This window comes from Letharia columbiana (assembly GCF_014066305.1).
Source record: "Letharia columbiana isolate WasteWater2 chromosome Unknown xpSc0000111_s0, whole genome shotgun sequence".
NCBI lineage: Eukaryota > Fungi > Ascomycota > Lecanoromycetes > Lecanorales > Parmeliaceae > Letharia > Letharia columbiana.
Genome location: NW_023501178.1, coordinates 25,348 through 41,024, shown reverse-complemented (window position 1 = coordinate 41,024; position 15,677 = coordinate 25,348). Strand labels below are relative to the sequence as shown.

General features: G+C 49.5%; 6 protein-coding genes across 6 annotated transcripts; 5 read left to right on the top strand and 1 right to left on the bottom strand.

Annotated features, from left to right (window-relative positions):
- Window positions 1–441: 441 nt before the first annotated feature.
- Window positions 442–878, top strand: HO173_013340 (uncharacterized protein; the record flags this gene model as incomplete). The annotated part of the gene is made up of 2 exons (XM_037315161.1): window positions 442–488; window positions 539–878. The coding sequence occupies 2 exons, from the start codon at window positions 442–444 to the stop codon at window positions 876–878; spliced, it is 387 nt and encodes a 128-aa protein (XP_037157958.1).
- Window positions 879–1,110: 232 nt separating this feature from the next.
- HO173_013339 (uncharacterized protein) lies at window positions 1,111–4,914 on the top strand (the record flags this gene model as incomplete). The annotated part of the gene is made up of 4 exons (XM_037315160.1): window positions 1,111–1,197; window positions 1,351–1,495; window positions 1,543–4,201; window positions 4,749–4,914. The coding sequence occupies 4 exons, from the start codon at window positions 1,111–1,113 to the stop codon at window positions 4,912–4,914; spliced, it is 3,057 nt and encodes a 1,018-aa protein (XP_037157957.1).
- Window positions 4,915–5,062: 148 nt separating this feature from the next.
- Window positions 5,063–5,599, top strand: HO173_013338 (uncharacterized protein; the record flags this gene model as incomplete). The annotated part of the gene is made up of 2 exons (XM_037315159.1): window positions 5,063–5,279; window positions 5,349–5,599. 2 exons carry the CDS (start codon window positions 5,063–5,065, stop codon window positions 5,597–5,599), a joined length of 468 nt encoding a protein of 155 aa, XP_037157956.1.
- A 2,910-nt stretch (window positions 5,600–8,509) lies between these two features.
- HO173_013337 (uncharacterized protein) lies at window positions 8,510–9,754 on the top strand (the record flags this gene model as incomplete). Its single annotated transcript, XM_037315158.1, has 1 exon — window positions 8,510–9,754. One exon carries the CDS (start codon window positions 8,510–8,512, stop codon window positions 9,752–9,754), a length of 1,245 nt encoding a protein of 414 aa, XP_037157955.1.
- Window positions 9,755–10,410: 656 nt separating this feature from the next.
- On the top strand, window positions 10,411–11,931 carry HO173_013336 (uncharacterized protein; the record flags this gene model as incomplete). The annotated part of the gene is made up of 1 exon (XM_037315157.1): window positions 10,411–11,931. One exon carries the CDS (start codon window positions 10,411–10,413, stop codon window positions 11,929–11,931), a length of 1,521 nt encoding a protein of 506 aa, XP_037157954.1.
- A 466-nt stretch (window positions 11,932–12,397) lies between these two features.
- HO173_013335 (uncharacterized protein) lies at window positions 12,398–14,457 on the bottom strand (the record flags this gene model as incomplete). The annotated part of the gene is made up of 2 exons (XM_037315156.1): window positions 12,398–12,939; window positions 12,996–14,457. 2 exons carry the CDS (start codon window positions 14,455–14,457, stop codon window positions 12,398–12,400), a joined length of 2,004 nt encoding a protein of 667 aa, XP_037157953.1.
- Window positions 14,458–15,677: the final 1,220 nt, after the last annotated feature.

Here is a 15,677-nt window from a genome sequence, read left to right as displayed (position 1 = left end):
TCGATCTCAAGCACTTTCTCTCATCTTAGTTAGACGTTGCGATAAAAGCCCGCTGCTCCTTTCGCTTCGCATGTGCATCGCCTATCTCCTACCGATCTCCTGCATGGTCGCGTATTTTCGCTTCCTCGCTTGCTTATTGCGCCTCAGATTGACCACTGGGACACAGAGCATGACGTATTTTTGCGCAGGCAAAACGGGGCGTTGGTGTGTACAGGCTTACATCGTGCGCAAGGCTACACCCATCAGTGCAAGGCTGCAGAAGGTGCCGGTTCTGCGTACGTCTTTTATGGGGCGCTTACCGTAGCTAAGAACTCGATTCAAGACTAAGGTACTTTCATCACTATCCAATCCCTTGCCGAGCAGTGTGTGATCCTTACACCACTGTGAATATATGTCTCGGCCTCCGTCCAGTTTTTCTACAGCCTTGTGGCAGTCGTCCTTATGGCTGAGTTTGTGGAAATGCAGAGCAATGAAGATGTTGTTGTCGAGTATGTTGTTATCTCCGTCTCAACCTTTGTCATACTCACCATTCAAATAGCATCATTTTTGTTGAGAATCCGATAGAGCAGAATCTCCAAGATTGGGAAGAATCTTTTGGCCATTCAGAATGGTTCAAGGAGGCTTTCCCAAGACATTCCATAAAGACGCGATCTCTATACTACAGATATCATGATCAAAGCTCTCGGGACTCTCCAGTCGAAGTTGTAAACCATGCAGCGCATGGTTTGTTGTCCGAGTGGGCAAAGCTCGAAACACATTCGCTCGTCAAGCCGTTGATAGATTCATCTGAGAACGCTATAGACGAAGGCGATGGTCTCCCTCGACCCCTGCTCTTTGTCTGCCAGGGTCTCGGCGGTCTTGTGGTAGAGGAAGTATGACGCAGAGTTCTCCTGAAGCTGAGCATCATTGACTTCCTTACAGGCTTTGCTTTTGAGTGAGTCAGAGGAAGAATTGCATGCGTTATCTAGGGAAACATACGGAATAGTCTGACCCCAAACATGCCGAACACAGGAAGCCAAAAAATGGAGCTAAGACTGCCATAGATTTTCCTCGGCTTTCCTCACGCCAGCCCTGTACAAAGCTCGATTGCAAGCCTGCTAGAGACATTAGATGGCTCGAACCGCACGCACTCGACACCTCAAATGCGACAGATCGCAGACGTCGATGGGCAATCAGCCCGATTCGCCCGAGAAAGCTGTAGGCCTGATCGGCCATACATACGGGTTTTTTTTTGTCAGGAGACATCAACTCCATGTCCCGGAGCCAAGGTTCGTATTTGCTCTGCTGATATTGTAGTGATATCTTTGCGAGCCTCGGTTTGCTTTCCGTTCAAGCTTACGGTCATGTCAGGTACTCCATCACCATTGCTTGTGGTCTATGGTCCCTCAATCTTGGCTTTCAGAGAGTGCCGAAAAACATTACTTCATTCCCAAGACGCTACCGCAAGATGTTATAAGAGCCAATGTCGAGCGCTCGATATATCGTTTGAGCGAAGGTACGGACATCTCAAAATGCGGGTAAGCAAAGGCTAAATGTTTATAGAAGCAGCGAGAAGTCAAGACGATCATCGCAGGTTCCTCCAGACCGAACAGTCACTTCTGCAGATGTGGTTAAGGCAACGATCCGCGACCAGCTGCGAGTGGTTGTTCAATCTTCAAGCATACCGAAAATGGGCGAATGAAGCCGAGAACCCTCTGCTGTGGCTCAAAGGTCGGCCTGGGGCAGGCAAATCCATGCTTTGCTCGGCAATAATTGAAAACCTACAGCAACGACAGGAGCAGAGATGCGCAGTGGCTTTCTGCTTCTTTGACTCACGCCAAGGCCAAGTCAGCTCGGCGCGATACATATTGAAGGCATTCGCTTATCAACTAAGAGGATGTATGCGATCCATCGTGCTAGAACGCCTGCTGCAATCGGTCATCAGAGAAAGCGAGAAGCTTACGGATCCAATGTCGCTGGAACAATTTCAGCGCAAACTTAGGGGACTTATAGTAAGTGTAAACACTCATGTACAAGTGTTCTTGATACTTGATGGTCTCGACGATGATGAATCGATCGAAAAAGTCATCATGCACGAGATCCTCCGAGCCAACAGGTCAAGGGAGAAATCACACATTTTCAGATGTCTTATATCAAGTCGGTCTAGGTGCGAGGCTAGGATCGGCCCTGAGGATATTATCCAGATTGACTTGAGCGCTGAGCCAGGACTTCAGCAGGACATGTTGAGTTTTGCCAGAATTCGATTGGCGAATATCTTCAGGACTTCCACGAAAAAAACCGTGCATACCTTGGCTCTCGCGAAGCAGCTGTGCTCGCGCGCCAATGGAACTTTTTTGTGGCTGGCATTGGCCATTGAGCAAATCCAACGGATGGAATCTCACCTAAATCTGCCACAATTGGTCAACTCATTACCAGCTAGCATTGATGCATTCTACCAAAGGGCGCTGCAACAAATCCCATTGCAGGATGTTGAGACGGCCCAGAAAATTTTCTCCTGGCTAACAGTTGCTAGTCGGCCTCTGTACCTTCCGGAACTTCTAGAGGCTTTGGCGATCAAAGCTGGACAATCTCAACTTCCTGAGCAGCCGCCATCAACTGGCGACGAGCTAAGCCTACCCAATTCACAAGCTGAAATCTACCGCATTTGCGGATGGCTTGTGACCATTACCGAGGAACGCATTGTTAGACTGAGACACCCAACTTTGCGAGACTACCTTCTTTTTGCAGATGAGTCGCCGAACCATCCTCGTCATCTGGTACTCGCAGCCCACGAACGTCTTGCGCGGGCTTGTTTGGTACTGCTGAGCTCACTCTTAAGGGCGGAATCATCTTCAGCTTTGACCAACATAAAAACCGCACAGCAGCTGTGTGGAGGGATGACCTCGACCTTGACTAGATATGCAGCTGCCAATTGGTCTGTCCATTATCGTCTGTCCGAGACTTACAGCAGGGTTCTTGCCGGCACACTGCAGCGCTGTCTAATTATCAGGCTTGACTACGATTGCCAGTCTTTCTCAATACCCAACAGTGGACGTTCCATCCAGATTGCTCATACTACCCTTCGAATTTCCGCTTCGTATGGTCTGATGTCTCTAACTCAACTGTGCCTGGAGATGGGTATGGACCCAAAGGGTGGTTCTTGCGTTCTTTGTGAAACGCCGCTCGCTATTGCAGTAGGAGGTGGACACTCGGAGGCTGCAAACATCATTTTGCGAGGGGTCGCGCATTCTGCATCTAGAGCGAGCTATAATTCAGTAGAAATGATTCACCTCGCTGTAGCTCGGGGACTTACAGACGCGGTCCAATCACTTCTGGAGTGCGGCTCTAAGGTAGACGTTGTTGAAATCGACTCGGGAAAAACTTTGCTACATGTTGCTACGGAGTCTGGCAGATTGGATCTGGTGAAATTGTTGATGAGCTACAACTCGAACGTGAATGCAATTATACCAAAAACCCATGAGACACCTCTACATATAGCAGCAGTTCATGGATATATACATGTTGTCAAGTACCTGGTTGATGGCCGCGATCCTTCCATGAGGGAGTTGGAGCTATATGACTCGATTGTGCAACAACCATACTATCAGTCTTGGACGAAAGACTTAGCAATGAACGAGGGGAAAACAGATAGCATGGTTTGGGATATCGACACGCGGGACTCAGTAGAGGCGCACATAGGACGCTTATGGTCTTGCTCGACCAGATACTCGGACATCAATTTGCGTACTTCTGAGGGGATCACAGCACTTGATCTTGCAGCCTCTAACGGCTACAGTGATATTGTTCGATTTCTTCTTGAAAGAGGAGCAGACTTTAAGAGCGAGGGGAGTACTCGATGTATTGCACTGCAAGCAGCACTAGAGAATGGACATCTCGAAACTGTCAAGCTTCTACTTGCGGCAGGGGCCAACATGCATGAACAAACCGATGGACTGGCACCGACACTGCAACACGTATATAAGAAAGGTCATGATGACGTTGCAGACTTTGTGGCATGGTACTGTTTCATCGCAGAGATCTCCGCAAAACAATTCCCCTGGCCAGTGCTGTGTCTTCCAACTAAGACGACCAATACAGTCGTGCGCGATGCTATACAAAAGGCGAAGCTTCACACGAAATTCTCAAAGCTTGGAACGCATACTCAATTCGCGCAACGCTTGGGCAAGCTAGCGGAGAGACCGAAAGGCCCATTCGGTGCGAGGTGAGGAGCGTCTTCATTTGCCCCCATGCTGTTTCGTTGAGCCTGTAATGTCATGTATTGTATTAACCGTTTTGCCCGGCATGATGTTACATTGTACGTTTGTACCTGATTTTGCTAAGTCTGCAGCTTCGCGTGAATGCGCCTTTACACTATGTGTGGCATGTATACCAACAAAATGGCCTAAGACAGATCGATGTTTTCTATTGTCTCAAATTCCATCTTAACCTCGTATTTTGTATTTTCACAAACTTCTCTGGACTTCACTAAATCATTTTGGCCCAGGCGCGAATAACGCGAACGAGATGTGGATTACGGGTGGGAATATTTGGCTCTAAGGTTCCGATTTATAATTTTGCTCGCCCGATGGGTTTGACCGAAGTGATAGAAACGGACAGGATACCTTTGAGCGCTGCCCTTACGACAGCTTACGAGTAACGATGATATGCAAATTCGAGAGGTACTGCGTTGCATTTGACGTACATCGAATACGCTCCGAACGTGTCCTATTCTTTTGCAATTACGCGCTCTCTGTCATTGTCATTGTCAGGCGACGCGAGCCCGGTAAGCGTGACAAGCGACAGAGCCTTCGACATATCTCATCCGTAGCTTGCCAACGCGACTTCGCTCGCGACTTGCACTCAGAAATTCGGTCTCTGAGCGTACGCGACGCTGGCGTGTATCTGCCACCAGCTGGTCCCTATGCGCCCACTTAGAATACAAGAAGGTAGCCTTGCCTCCTGAACCCCAGTCTTCTGCGAATCCTCCTAGCTGCTCTCCCACTCCTACCGCTCCCCTACCTACACACAAACCCTCCCGCAAACCGCTGACAGAGGCCTCCTTGACACTCCGAAGAAAGCCACGATGGCCTCTCATCCGGTCCTGAACGCCTCGTCCACAGTGACCCCAAGTTTGAAACCCTCACACCTGCCGCAGCCCACAGCCTTCCAGTTCGGTGGCTGCAATCAGAATCAATGGGGGCCTGACTCCATCGGCACGATCCTTTTCGGGGTAGTCATGTTCTTCATCGGCATCACTGCGCTTTGGCAAGGCAGAGTGAGGAGGCTGAGGCATGAAGAGGGCACGTCGGGCTCCGTCCTTCCTTCCTTCCGTCCGTTCCTTCATTGATGAGCCTGCTGACACATACTAGATGAAGAGCAAGGCCGATGCACTCACGTTAGAGGCCGCCCGGTTGCTGTAGCAGATGAGCTCGCCATGGCAGATCTTTCCGAGGTATTCGGAAGCGAAAGGGTAGCTGTGGGGACGGATGAGCAAGCTCGAGAGGATGAAACGATGAAGCAGGGGTTTGTGAAGATTGAAACGGGCATACGGACGGGTACGGAGGGGACATTGGTAGGGCATGATGACGACGAGAGTGAGGGGAAGGAACTGGAGGATTGATGTTGCAAGTAGGTTCCCTATAAATATCGTCTCATCACATCAACGCGGGGACTACTCAAGTGGTTCGTGAGGAGCTGGCCGTTTTAATGCATTGGGTCGCTTTCGACCCGCGTAGAGGTTATGCTCTGGTCAATTAGACTGCACTGCCATGTCTCTTCCTTATTCACAGCATGCTTCTCATCCAAACCCACTGAGAGGCATTCAACCACCTTCATCTGCAAATCGATCAAGGTTCAATACCCTTCAATCACCATCCTTCGCCCAGGAAACCCCCCAAGATACGCTGCCCAGCCCGAGCTGAAACGCCTAGAGTTTGGGAGTCCCCGGCGGCTTCGGAGCCGGTCTCGTGGGACGCGGCACCGGTTGCGAGGGTTCGGCGGATGTACTTTCAACCTTGGTGTCCATGTCTTTGGCTCGGAGACTCTCGAGGGGCACGATACGGTTCAGGAATAATGGAGTGAGTAAATTATGAAGAAAGGCGTTGCTTTGGATGAAGAATAAAGGCGAAAGAGAAACCCTGCGAAAGCAGTGCAGGTGCTCTTAATATAGGGTTCTAAGTATGGGAAGTAGCAGGTGCACAGCACGTGAACATTTGCCTCGAGAAGAACGACGAGATCCTCACCAGTAGTACACGATAATGGAAGGGGGAAGCCCGAGAGACGACAATGGACGAGAAGTACTGAGAACGAATTTGTTCTAGAGGTGCCTGAGAGAACTATTCACAGGTGTTTACCGGATCCAAAGGTGACAGGCCTTTAGTGGTAGTTATTCAAAGGTGTGGCAGTATATTTGATAGAGATGCATGGGCCTTTTCCCTGCCGCAATTTACATTTTGAAGTCAATAGCACTTTGATAGATTTGAGAATATGGATTCGTCAGCGTGATTTATGGCATTATTAACCCAAGTAGCACGAATATGAGCAACCACTTCGGGAGCTCGGCCCCGAAGTCTCACCTTTCCCTAGGTTGTCAAGTCAGAGATGCCATGAACCGAAGAGCCGATGCCCGAATTGTGGGATCCACAGGTGGCAATTGAGCCTTCAGTGGTCATTGTTCGAAGGTGTGGCAAAATAGTTGGTAGCCATGTATGGGCCTTTTCCCTGGCATAGACTACATTTTGAAGGCAACAGCTCCTTGATGAAACAGAGCATATGGGTTCACCATCGCTGCAAGTTAATGTTCTATCAGGTATGATGGAAAAGAGAACAGGGGTTTCGACGTAAAGACAGTCAGAGTATTGAAGAGATTTCAGAGAGACTGAAGAAGTTTAAGGGGTATTAGAAGGGTGAATCATTGAGGATGGGGCATATGAGGGAAACCGAAAGGGAAGGCGCATATGATCGTGCTGGGATGGGAGAGCCTGGAGGGCGAATACGGCTTTTAGGATGACACAGGTGTTCAAGGATAATATACATTTGATCAGAGAAGGACCCTTTAGGTTTGGAGCTGCATCAGACGAAGACTTGGTGGAAACATATGAAGAGTATGTAACATGAAGGCAGGGAAAGTGAGTACTATAGACGCTGGTGGTACTGGCGATAATTCAGCCTCAGTGTCTCGGATTGAGTTCTTGTTAGCTGAGACCTACCGAGATCTTGAATGCTCGGCCGCGGAGATCAATGATAGCAAGACAACTGTATCTAGTCTACAAACATACAATATAATGGTAAGGCATGACATCGCTGAGAAAGAGCCCGATGCTGACCCACGGTTGACAATCTCGTACTTCGACTTGGCTTTGGGTTATACAACGACCGGACCGTGTGAAGAAGCTGTCAGGTGCAAATTTATGTTGCACAGTACTGAAGGAGGTTCAGCGACTTGAATTCTCAGGCCAGGCCCAAGCCCCGAGCTCCTTGCCGTTCACTAATCTTGCTTGTATTTATTGGCTCGTGGGTCGATCGGATGGTAAGAAACCCCATAAAATGCTGACCAGTAAGGATATGGATCATCTGATTCACTTTGGGTCGCTTTAATTGCTACAAGTGGTACGCATTAAACACCTTCCAAGGACCTTAGTGATCTTGTACCACAGCGACTGGCAATCATCTTGTCTTTTTGCATTGGACCGCACGTTCGTATTGGGGGGAGAGAGTTGATAAAACCGGTCCTGCGGGAGGGCTCGGATTTATAGGGATCTGATGCTAGCTGGACTCTAATATGCGTTCGAGCCGCCCACCACAGATACACGCGAGAGATATTGAATTTGCCATCGTCACCATGTTCTCGATGTACGTCTCAGGAATGCATCTGTGTTTCACCAGCCTGTTTACATGGAGCACGCTCAGATTGCGAGCTGATTAAACAAAAATTGCATGAAGATCGGCTAGTCAACCAAATAGCGTTTCGAAAAAGTGTATAGAACACTCATATGTGATGCAAGAAAGCACAATCCGTCACACGGATGGCCAGGCTTTCCCCGACAGCAACTAGTGACACTTATAATGGGTCTCCCGTCAGCTCTGTTATTGTGTCAACCACTGCATTTGTATTACAAAAATGTCCACTTCGGTGATAAGGCCGTGCAAAGCGTGCTCTCTCCCCTCACCAAGTCCACTACTCTTCATCGCTAGTATCTCTGATTAGCTTGAGGCAGTGTTATAGAATAGGGGGAAGGCTTTGCATACCGAAAGTTCACCTGTGCCCCTTTCGTTCTGCTAGGGCCTAATCGATAGTACTATCCGCAGAGTTGAAAGGGGATTGTTAAGACATAGCCAACACAGGCCCGATTAGACATAGCGTCAAATCGGCGTCACTCGCGACTATTTCAAGCGTTTAGCAATTTGGATAACTACACAAATCAACCACCTCCATTTCATTCATTCAACCACGTCTAGGACCGATCAAGCCTATTGATAATGTCCTATACCCTACCTTGCCTCTAATCTCCCCGACCTCATTACCTTGATCATGGCTTCTATAAGTCAGTCGGCAGGCTCATCCCAGCCAACCGAAGAGCATTGTGCGGGAAAACAATTTCAAGTGAGAGAGCAAACCCATGACTCGTCCAATTCGAATCAAGAGCAACCAGTGACCAATTCCATATCAATCCAAGAGCAATTCATTGCTTCATCTTCTCCAGGCAAAGACCTTTTTACTCGCACCTCCCTTCTCAAACCACAAGGGTCTACTTTTACGACCATCGCGCCCGAGCTCCGTCTCATAGTCTACAAACACCTTTTCCAAACTCCAGCCACGTACCTTCTCCGCCGCCGAGCCGGTATCGATGACGACAAGGTGATCAAGAGGCTTACACACACGTTCGACAGCAGCATATTGTTCACCTGCCAAAAAATTTACCAGGAAGCACTTCCTATCTTCTATGCCAGCCAGACCTTCCATTGTTCATCGACTACTGGAGGGCTCTCTAAGATCAAAATTTCCAATCCTGAGTTTCCGGCGGACAGCGACACGCCTGTACGGGAGGGGGCCATGCCTCCTTTCAGCGACAACTTACATCTCATGGTGAATCTGAGCATGGATTTGGAGGTAATTAACCCTGGAAATACCGACGCGGTGCTTTCCAAACAAATCACGGCATTTGCGCGGCATTGCCCGCGGCTTCGCACCCTCATTATCCACCTGTTGACCGGTAATGGGCGCATCCAGGACTTCCCAGCCGATAGTGCCACAGCGAATGTGCTTCGTCAACTGCGACCGCGCTTGGACAACCTCAGCATTCTCGTCCTTGCTTCTCGTCCGCATGAAGATCTACCTAATCTGAGGCTTAGCATTGCTGACAACAAGTATTGGTCCGGCAAATGTTGGTCCGGCAGATGTTGGTCCGACCAGTGTTGGCGGGGCCAGCTCCTTCTCAACGTCAATCCTAGCACATTGCAGTGGCCGTATCTGACCCTTCCTTCGTTGATTCAAGGCCATGTTGGCAGTGAATGTTCAAGGACTTCCAATATCGCCTCCTACTACTACTTCGTCTCGCCTCAGCTACAGGACGATTACATCTACAAGTGGACTTGTCAGAAAGAGGTTGAGGAGGATGTTGGCGTCGATTCCCTACCCTTTTCGACTTTGGTTGGAGCTCGAGAAGCAGCGGCAATGACAGGGTGGGTGGTGGAAGGCTCAGTGGATTGGCAAATAGACTTGATAGAAGAAGAGATACGAGCGTTGTATCGGTATGCTCTCGGCTTGTGTGCGTGAAGGTAGGGAGAAAGGCAACGGATGCAATAAGTAGATGAGGACACATAATTCCATGTCTAGCCCATTCTGATATGTGCATTGTATTTTTCTCTATATCCCTATGCATATCCCCCCTCTCTAGTCCTATCTCCCGATAAGTCTTCGAACGACCGAGGACGCTAATTCGAAGAGACGTTGCAGCTCATATGAACGAGGGATCGATGTAGAGAAAATGGCAACAGTCAATCAATGTGAGTTTTCATTTCTGATCTGTATTTTGATAGAGCAAGGAGAAGACCTTAAAATGAAGAGTGCGAGTCTGATTACACAGCAAGATTTGTAGAGAAGGAAAATGCGTCCCTTCCCTTTGAACCCTATCTTCTTGATCATCGCTGGACCACCTAAGTCAGGCCGAGCGACTTAGGTGTGGGTCCAGTGAGTGAAGTGTGTTATAGTCTCACTCGCTAAAGTGACCACGCCCGCTTGAGTTCTGAGTGAGTAGGGGCAACGTTCAGTATTATGTATTCCTCATGCATTTATGCAGTCTTGCCAAGCCGCTACGAATACGCGCGCGACGCGCCAATTATGCTGGACTTCCCCCACATTGGAACAACTACTTATGTTTGATATTCTCACATCAATCTTCGAATCTCCTGGCAGACTCTTCACTCAAAATCATGGCGAAAAACAATACACGACATGCAGCAACCGATTTGCGGCGCCCTAAAGCTGTCCGCAAACCTGCTCGACCATCAGCCCCAAAATCCATCGACTTTCCCATCAATAAGCTCCCCGCCGAACTCGTACACATGATATGTGTCTACCTCAAGCCGACAGAAATCGCCAACCTCCGTCTCGTCTCCCGCCTCGCTGCTCCTATTGGTCTACAGTACATGGTTCCAGAAGTCCACCTAATTCTCGCAAAAGACAGCTTCGAACAGCTCAAGACACTTGCTGAGCACCCGATAGCCAGCAAATATGTCACTTCTTTCTTCTTCGAAGCCGACAAACTTGGCTTACTCCTCCGTAAACGCTGGGAGCACGTCGTTGCTGGTCCACAATTCATCGCACAAGTCGAAGAACTGCACATGCGGGGCCATCCATGCCCCCACGCCTCTGAGAGAAGCGTGCGGACCTTCAATCGTGAGGTTAGCAAAATGAGCGCAGCACCTCGCCATCACTATACCGAAGAGCAGATGGACCATGCTTTTGAAAATTACTGCGACTTCACCTACTTTCAACAGGGTTCTGAAGAAGCAGCTGTGCAAGAGAAGGAAGTAGTAGAGGCTATGAAACATTTCCCCCATGTGAAAGAACTCACAATGTCTACTCAGTGCTGCGCTCGGATTCGTACCTCAAGGCTGAGAAAGACGTTCGAGCCAGCCTTCTGCACTTGCTACGAAATTGACAACCCGCGAAACACCAAGTTGGAACCTTTGGGCCTCCGGCAAATGCGTTCCCTTTTGCTTGGAGCCTATCATGCCGGATTGAAAGTGGAAGCCCTGCACTGTGGGGTAGTCAGTTGGCGGATCCTCAAGCAAGACACCGAGACTTTTGCCCGCATGAGGAACAGTGTGTCGAACGTCAAGAATCTGAGACTCGAATTCACTACGGGCCTTGGAAAAGATGATGATTATTCATTTGAAGAGCTCGAGATTGAATCATGTGCCTCATACCTCGAAGCAGGACGACTCCGGGATTTCGTCACCGCAGCGCCCAACCTCGAGCACCTACGAATCGGCTTCCAATTTAACGAACCCATCTGGCCTACCCAACTCGAGTACATAGTCGGCGAGCACCACTGGCCCTCCCTCAAGACCGTCGAACTCATAAAGATCGCCACCAGCGAAGACGAGCTCGTCTCCTTCTGCTCCCGACACGCCAGCACCCTCAAGTCCCTCTACCTCTCCAGCATTGGTTTGTTGGAAGGAGACTGGTTCTCCGCGTTCAACAAGATGCGCAAGATCCTGACGCTAGACTCGATGGTGGTGTTAGGACGTTTGGAGGGGCTGGACGAAGGCTTGGATTTCGAAATGGGTTCTGAGGAGTATTGCCCCGAGCTCAAGGAGGGCATCGAGGCGTATTTCATGGGGCCGTGTTCGAGTGATGAATCGAGCCTGGATGAATTCTTGGATTTCTATTTGCCGAATTCGGATGATACGTGGTCGGAGTGGGATTCGAGTGATGGCTGGTGGTAAATATGCATGAAGATGTTTTGCAAGGCGCTGGCCGCCCACGGAGGAAAATTGTCATGACGCTGGTGCCCAGCTCGATGGATCTTGACCCATTTCTTGAGAGTTCGGAACGTAGTCGAAGGCTTTTGCAATGTTTTGCTCAAACGGTATCAATAGCGATATCGTTGAATAGAGTAACCCCGTTTACAACACAAATTTCGTTCTTCTACAGACTTTTTGGGATCGAAATCCTTATATCAGAACATAACAAAACACAGGGCCGTTTAAAGATCAGGCTTTTTGATTAGTGAACGCCGAAAGAGCATCGAAAAAGATGGAACGTCACTAGATCTATCCCAAATCAAGCAGTATAGAAGCTCTCGCCCCAAAAATCCCGTTCGAAGATATCCCAAAACTCCCTGCGGGTACTCGTACAGCGGCGTAAAAGTCATATATGGTATCATCGAACGACGCATCAAAAGTTCCCGCCCTACTCGTAGCTCTCGTCCTCCTCTTCCATCCTCAGGCCCCCTTGAACCTGCACCCCACCCTTGACCCACTCCTTCTCCTGCACCTTCTCCAAAGTCCAGCGACTCCTCGCCCTCGCCAAAAGGCCCTCCACAACATCCCTCGCGCCCTCCAGCTCCTTCCCTTTCATCCCATCCCACTCCCCTTCCGCATCCGCGTATCTTACCCACTGCCACTCACATCTCGCGATCCTGTGACTGGTTGGGCTCTTCCTCCTGGCTCCCGGGATAGGATCGAATGGTAACCTTCCTTCCATAATAGCGTACAGTAGAACGCCAAGGGCCCAAGCATCCGTAGCACGGCCATCGTATTCTTGACCGATTAACACTTCGGGAGCGGCGTAGTCTTCGCTGCCGCATCGGGTGTCGAGGAGAGGTGATTCTGGGGGGCGCGGGATCCATCGGCCTAGGCCGAGGTCAGTGAGGGTGACGATTGGGGCCGGGTAGGTTTGCCAATTGTCAGTTGTGGTGGTGAGGGTGGCGGTAGGGATATTGACAAGGACGTCTAGGTGATCGCGTTAGCGTACGGATACACCTCTTTGGTGCGCTTTGGATATATACTTTCGAGCTTGATGTCGCGGTGTACAATATATTGCAAATGCAGATACCGCACAGCCGCAACCAATTCCGAGAACATACGGCGGATTAGGCTCGGCATCAGGATTTCTAGCTTCAGGCTTGCCAATTCAAAAAGATCTCCACCGGCGCAGAAACCGAGGATGAGGAAGGTTTGCTGTTCACACATTTTGACGGCTTTGAGGTGTACTAATGATGGATGATGTATTGACTTCATGATTTCCAATTCACGTTTAATCGAGATCTTCATCTTTTTCTCATCTGCACCTCCGGCTGGCCCTTGCTCACAGATTTTGACAGCTACTAAAGACTTGGGTCTGACTTGGTTTTCCTCCAACGTGGTTGACTTATTCATGCCCTCGCTAGTGGCAAGCATCACTGTGCTAAAAGTTCCCTTCCCAAGCTGGCGCAGTCCTCTCCACCTTCTCAACTTGCCTCCACGAACCATATAAGCCTCGTACAGTAGTGGCAGTGGACCTTGGGATAGTTTTGGACTTGATGGTGGAATTTCATGATCAGCACTGTCGGCTCCCCGGTTACTGTCCGGTGGGGTTGGCGGTTTCGGTATAGATATGGCCAGGCCTCGTTGGATTGCCAGATATTGCTCGCGGTGCATGTGATCGTCGAGGGGAGAGAGTGAGGTAGTGAGGGGTGGACCACCAGAAGTTGATACAACGATATTCCGAGACCTCGGTATCTGCATTCCCTCCGGCACATACTCGCTGACGCTTCGATTCTTCACATAGGCGGCTGCATTCGCATTGTAGATCTGCGCTTGTTCACTGGTCATGTCTCTTGCCACGAGAGGTATCTTTCGCTTTTTAGACGACGCTCGCGGAAAGTCCATAGGCTCTGAAAATACTTCACCGTCTTCTTCGGCCGTTATTGCAATCGGTGTAGCGTCGCCCATTTCCTCGTCTATTGACCTTCTCCCATAGCCTGGAGATCCCCATCCCGAAATGGGCGAAGGCAATGGAGTCATATCGGCCAGTGGCCCCACCCCTGGCGACGATAGCGCAGAGCTAGGTGTGAGCGAATCGGCCCTGTGCCTCGAGGAGAAGGCGGATCGAATGCTAGAACTGCGGACAGGTAGACCAGCATTGAAGACGGTTTGTGAGGTCTCGGAGATAGGATTGCTGCTCACGGAGGACGCTGACTCTTCGCGCTTCCTCTCACTCAGGTGCTCCGTTTGTAGTCGTAGGCCTGCACTCTGCGGAGTCGCGACGTGGGGCGATGTTACTGTTGGAGGTGATGGGGACGTGGTATCGAGAGGGTGGAGGGAGGCATTGTACTGGAACGATGGCGGAGATAAGTTGGGCGATATTTCGAGAGAGAGATTGTCGTCTGTGGCCTTTTCTTGTTCATATGGGCCGCTGGGAGAGTGGGCGCATCCAAGGGATTGGGATCCTGGCGCTGCCGGTGGCTGGCTGGATTTTGTGGAAGACATTTGCTCTAAAATACCTCCCTCTTGCAAGGACCAACAGCAATGAGAGTCAGTGCGGACACATCGAGCCGGCAATTGAAGGGTGATGCGACTGAAGCGCGTCGACGTGCAACGAGGTCGAGGTCGACGCTCGGGATGTCGTGCCCATATGAAAGCCCCTTTCCTTGTAGGTATGACGGCTTGTCGACTATCTTGCGATTAAGTTAGAAGAGCTTGGTAATCCAGGTCTATATATTGTGTCGACGACCCCTCTATACCATTGTCACCTGTAATCGTCTGTTATCACGAAGTCCTCGCGGTAATAGTCTCAAGCCAGTACCGCTGGACACGGAGTGCCCTGTGTCCGCGTTCCGAGTATTGCCCAATTGCTCGAATGTCCTACTTAGGGCCCCTTCGGTAACCACATATTTTCAAAATATGACATTTGACTTTTCGTTATGACAATTGAGATTTCAGCCCTAAGGGCCAAATATTTGAAAATATCCAAATTATGGGTCAACCCATAATTTGAGTCTGGAAAAGGCGATATCTGGATAGATAATCTATGAAAATTAGAAATCTTAACGTAATAGCGATTTAAATTTTGCGCTTTTCGTCTGAGTGAATAAGAAGACTTATTTCTATTAATTATACTCTTTCGAATAGTATTAATCGGTGGTGATGCTACTGTCTTTTATGGGGTTCAACGGTCCTTGAAGAGATTCTCGAGGAAAGTGTTACGAGCGATTACGGGGTGTACTAGTACTCTTGGCATGGTATCTTACCCCTGTTTGAAAACCAAAGTTGAAAATATGTGGGCATATTTTGAAAATATGTGGTTACCGAAGGGGCCCTTATAGTGACTATATAGGAGCCCACCAACAAAAATGCAAGGTTGGCACAGCGGTCTAAGGCGCTGGACTCAGGCTGGAGTATCGAAAGATGTATCAGTCCAAATGTTATACATTGGAGCCTCCATTTCAGGTGTCCACCCAGCCGCTGCGAATGGACTCCCTTCTTCGTCTGCTTCGTCTGTTGTGGCATCATGTTGATAATCCAGCTTTGAATCCACTCCCTTTCTCCTTCACATTGGTATTATCCTTCAATCTTGCAGTCTCCCCTTTGGTCTTAAGACGAAATAGGATAACCTCCCTTTCCGCTTCCCGTTCAATATTTCCAACAGCCAGTTTGGTCGCATCTTTCGACTGTCAAACGAGATGCTTGCAAAAATGTTAGTCTTCCCT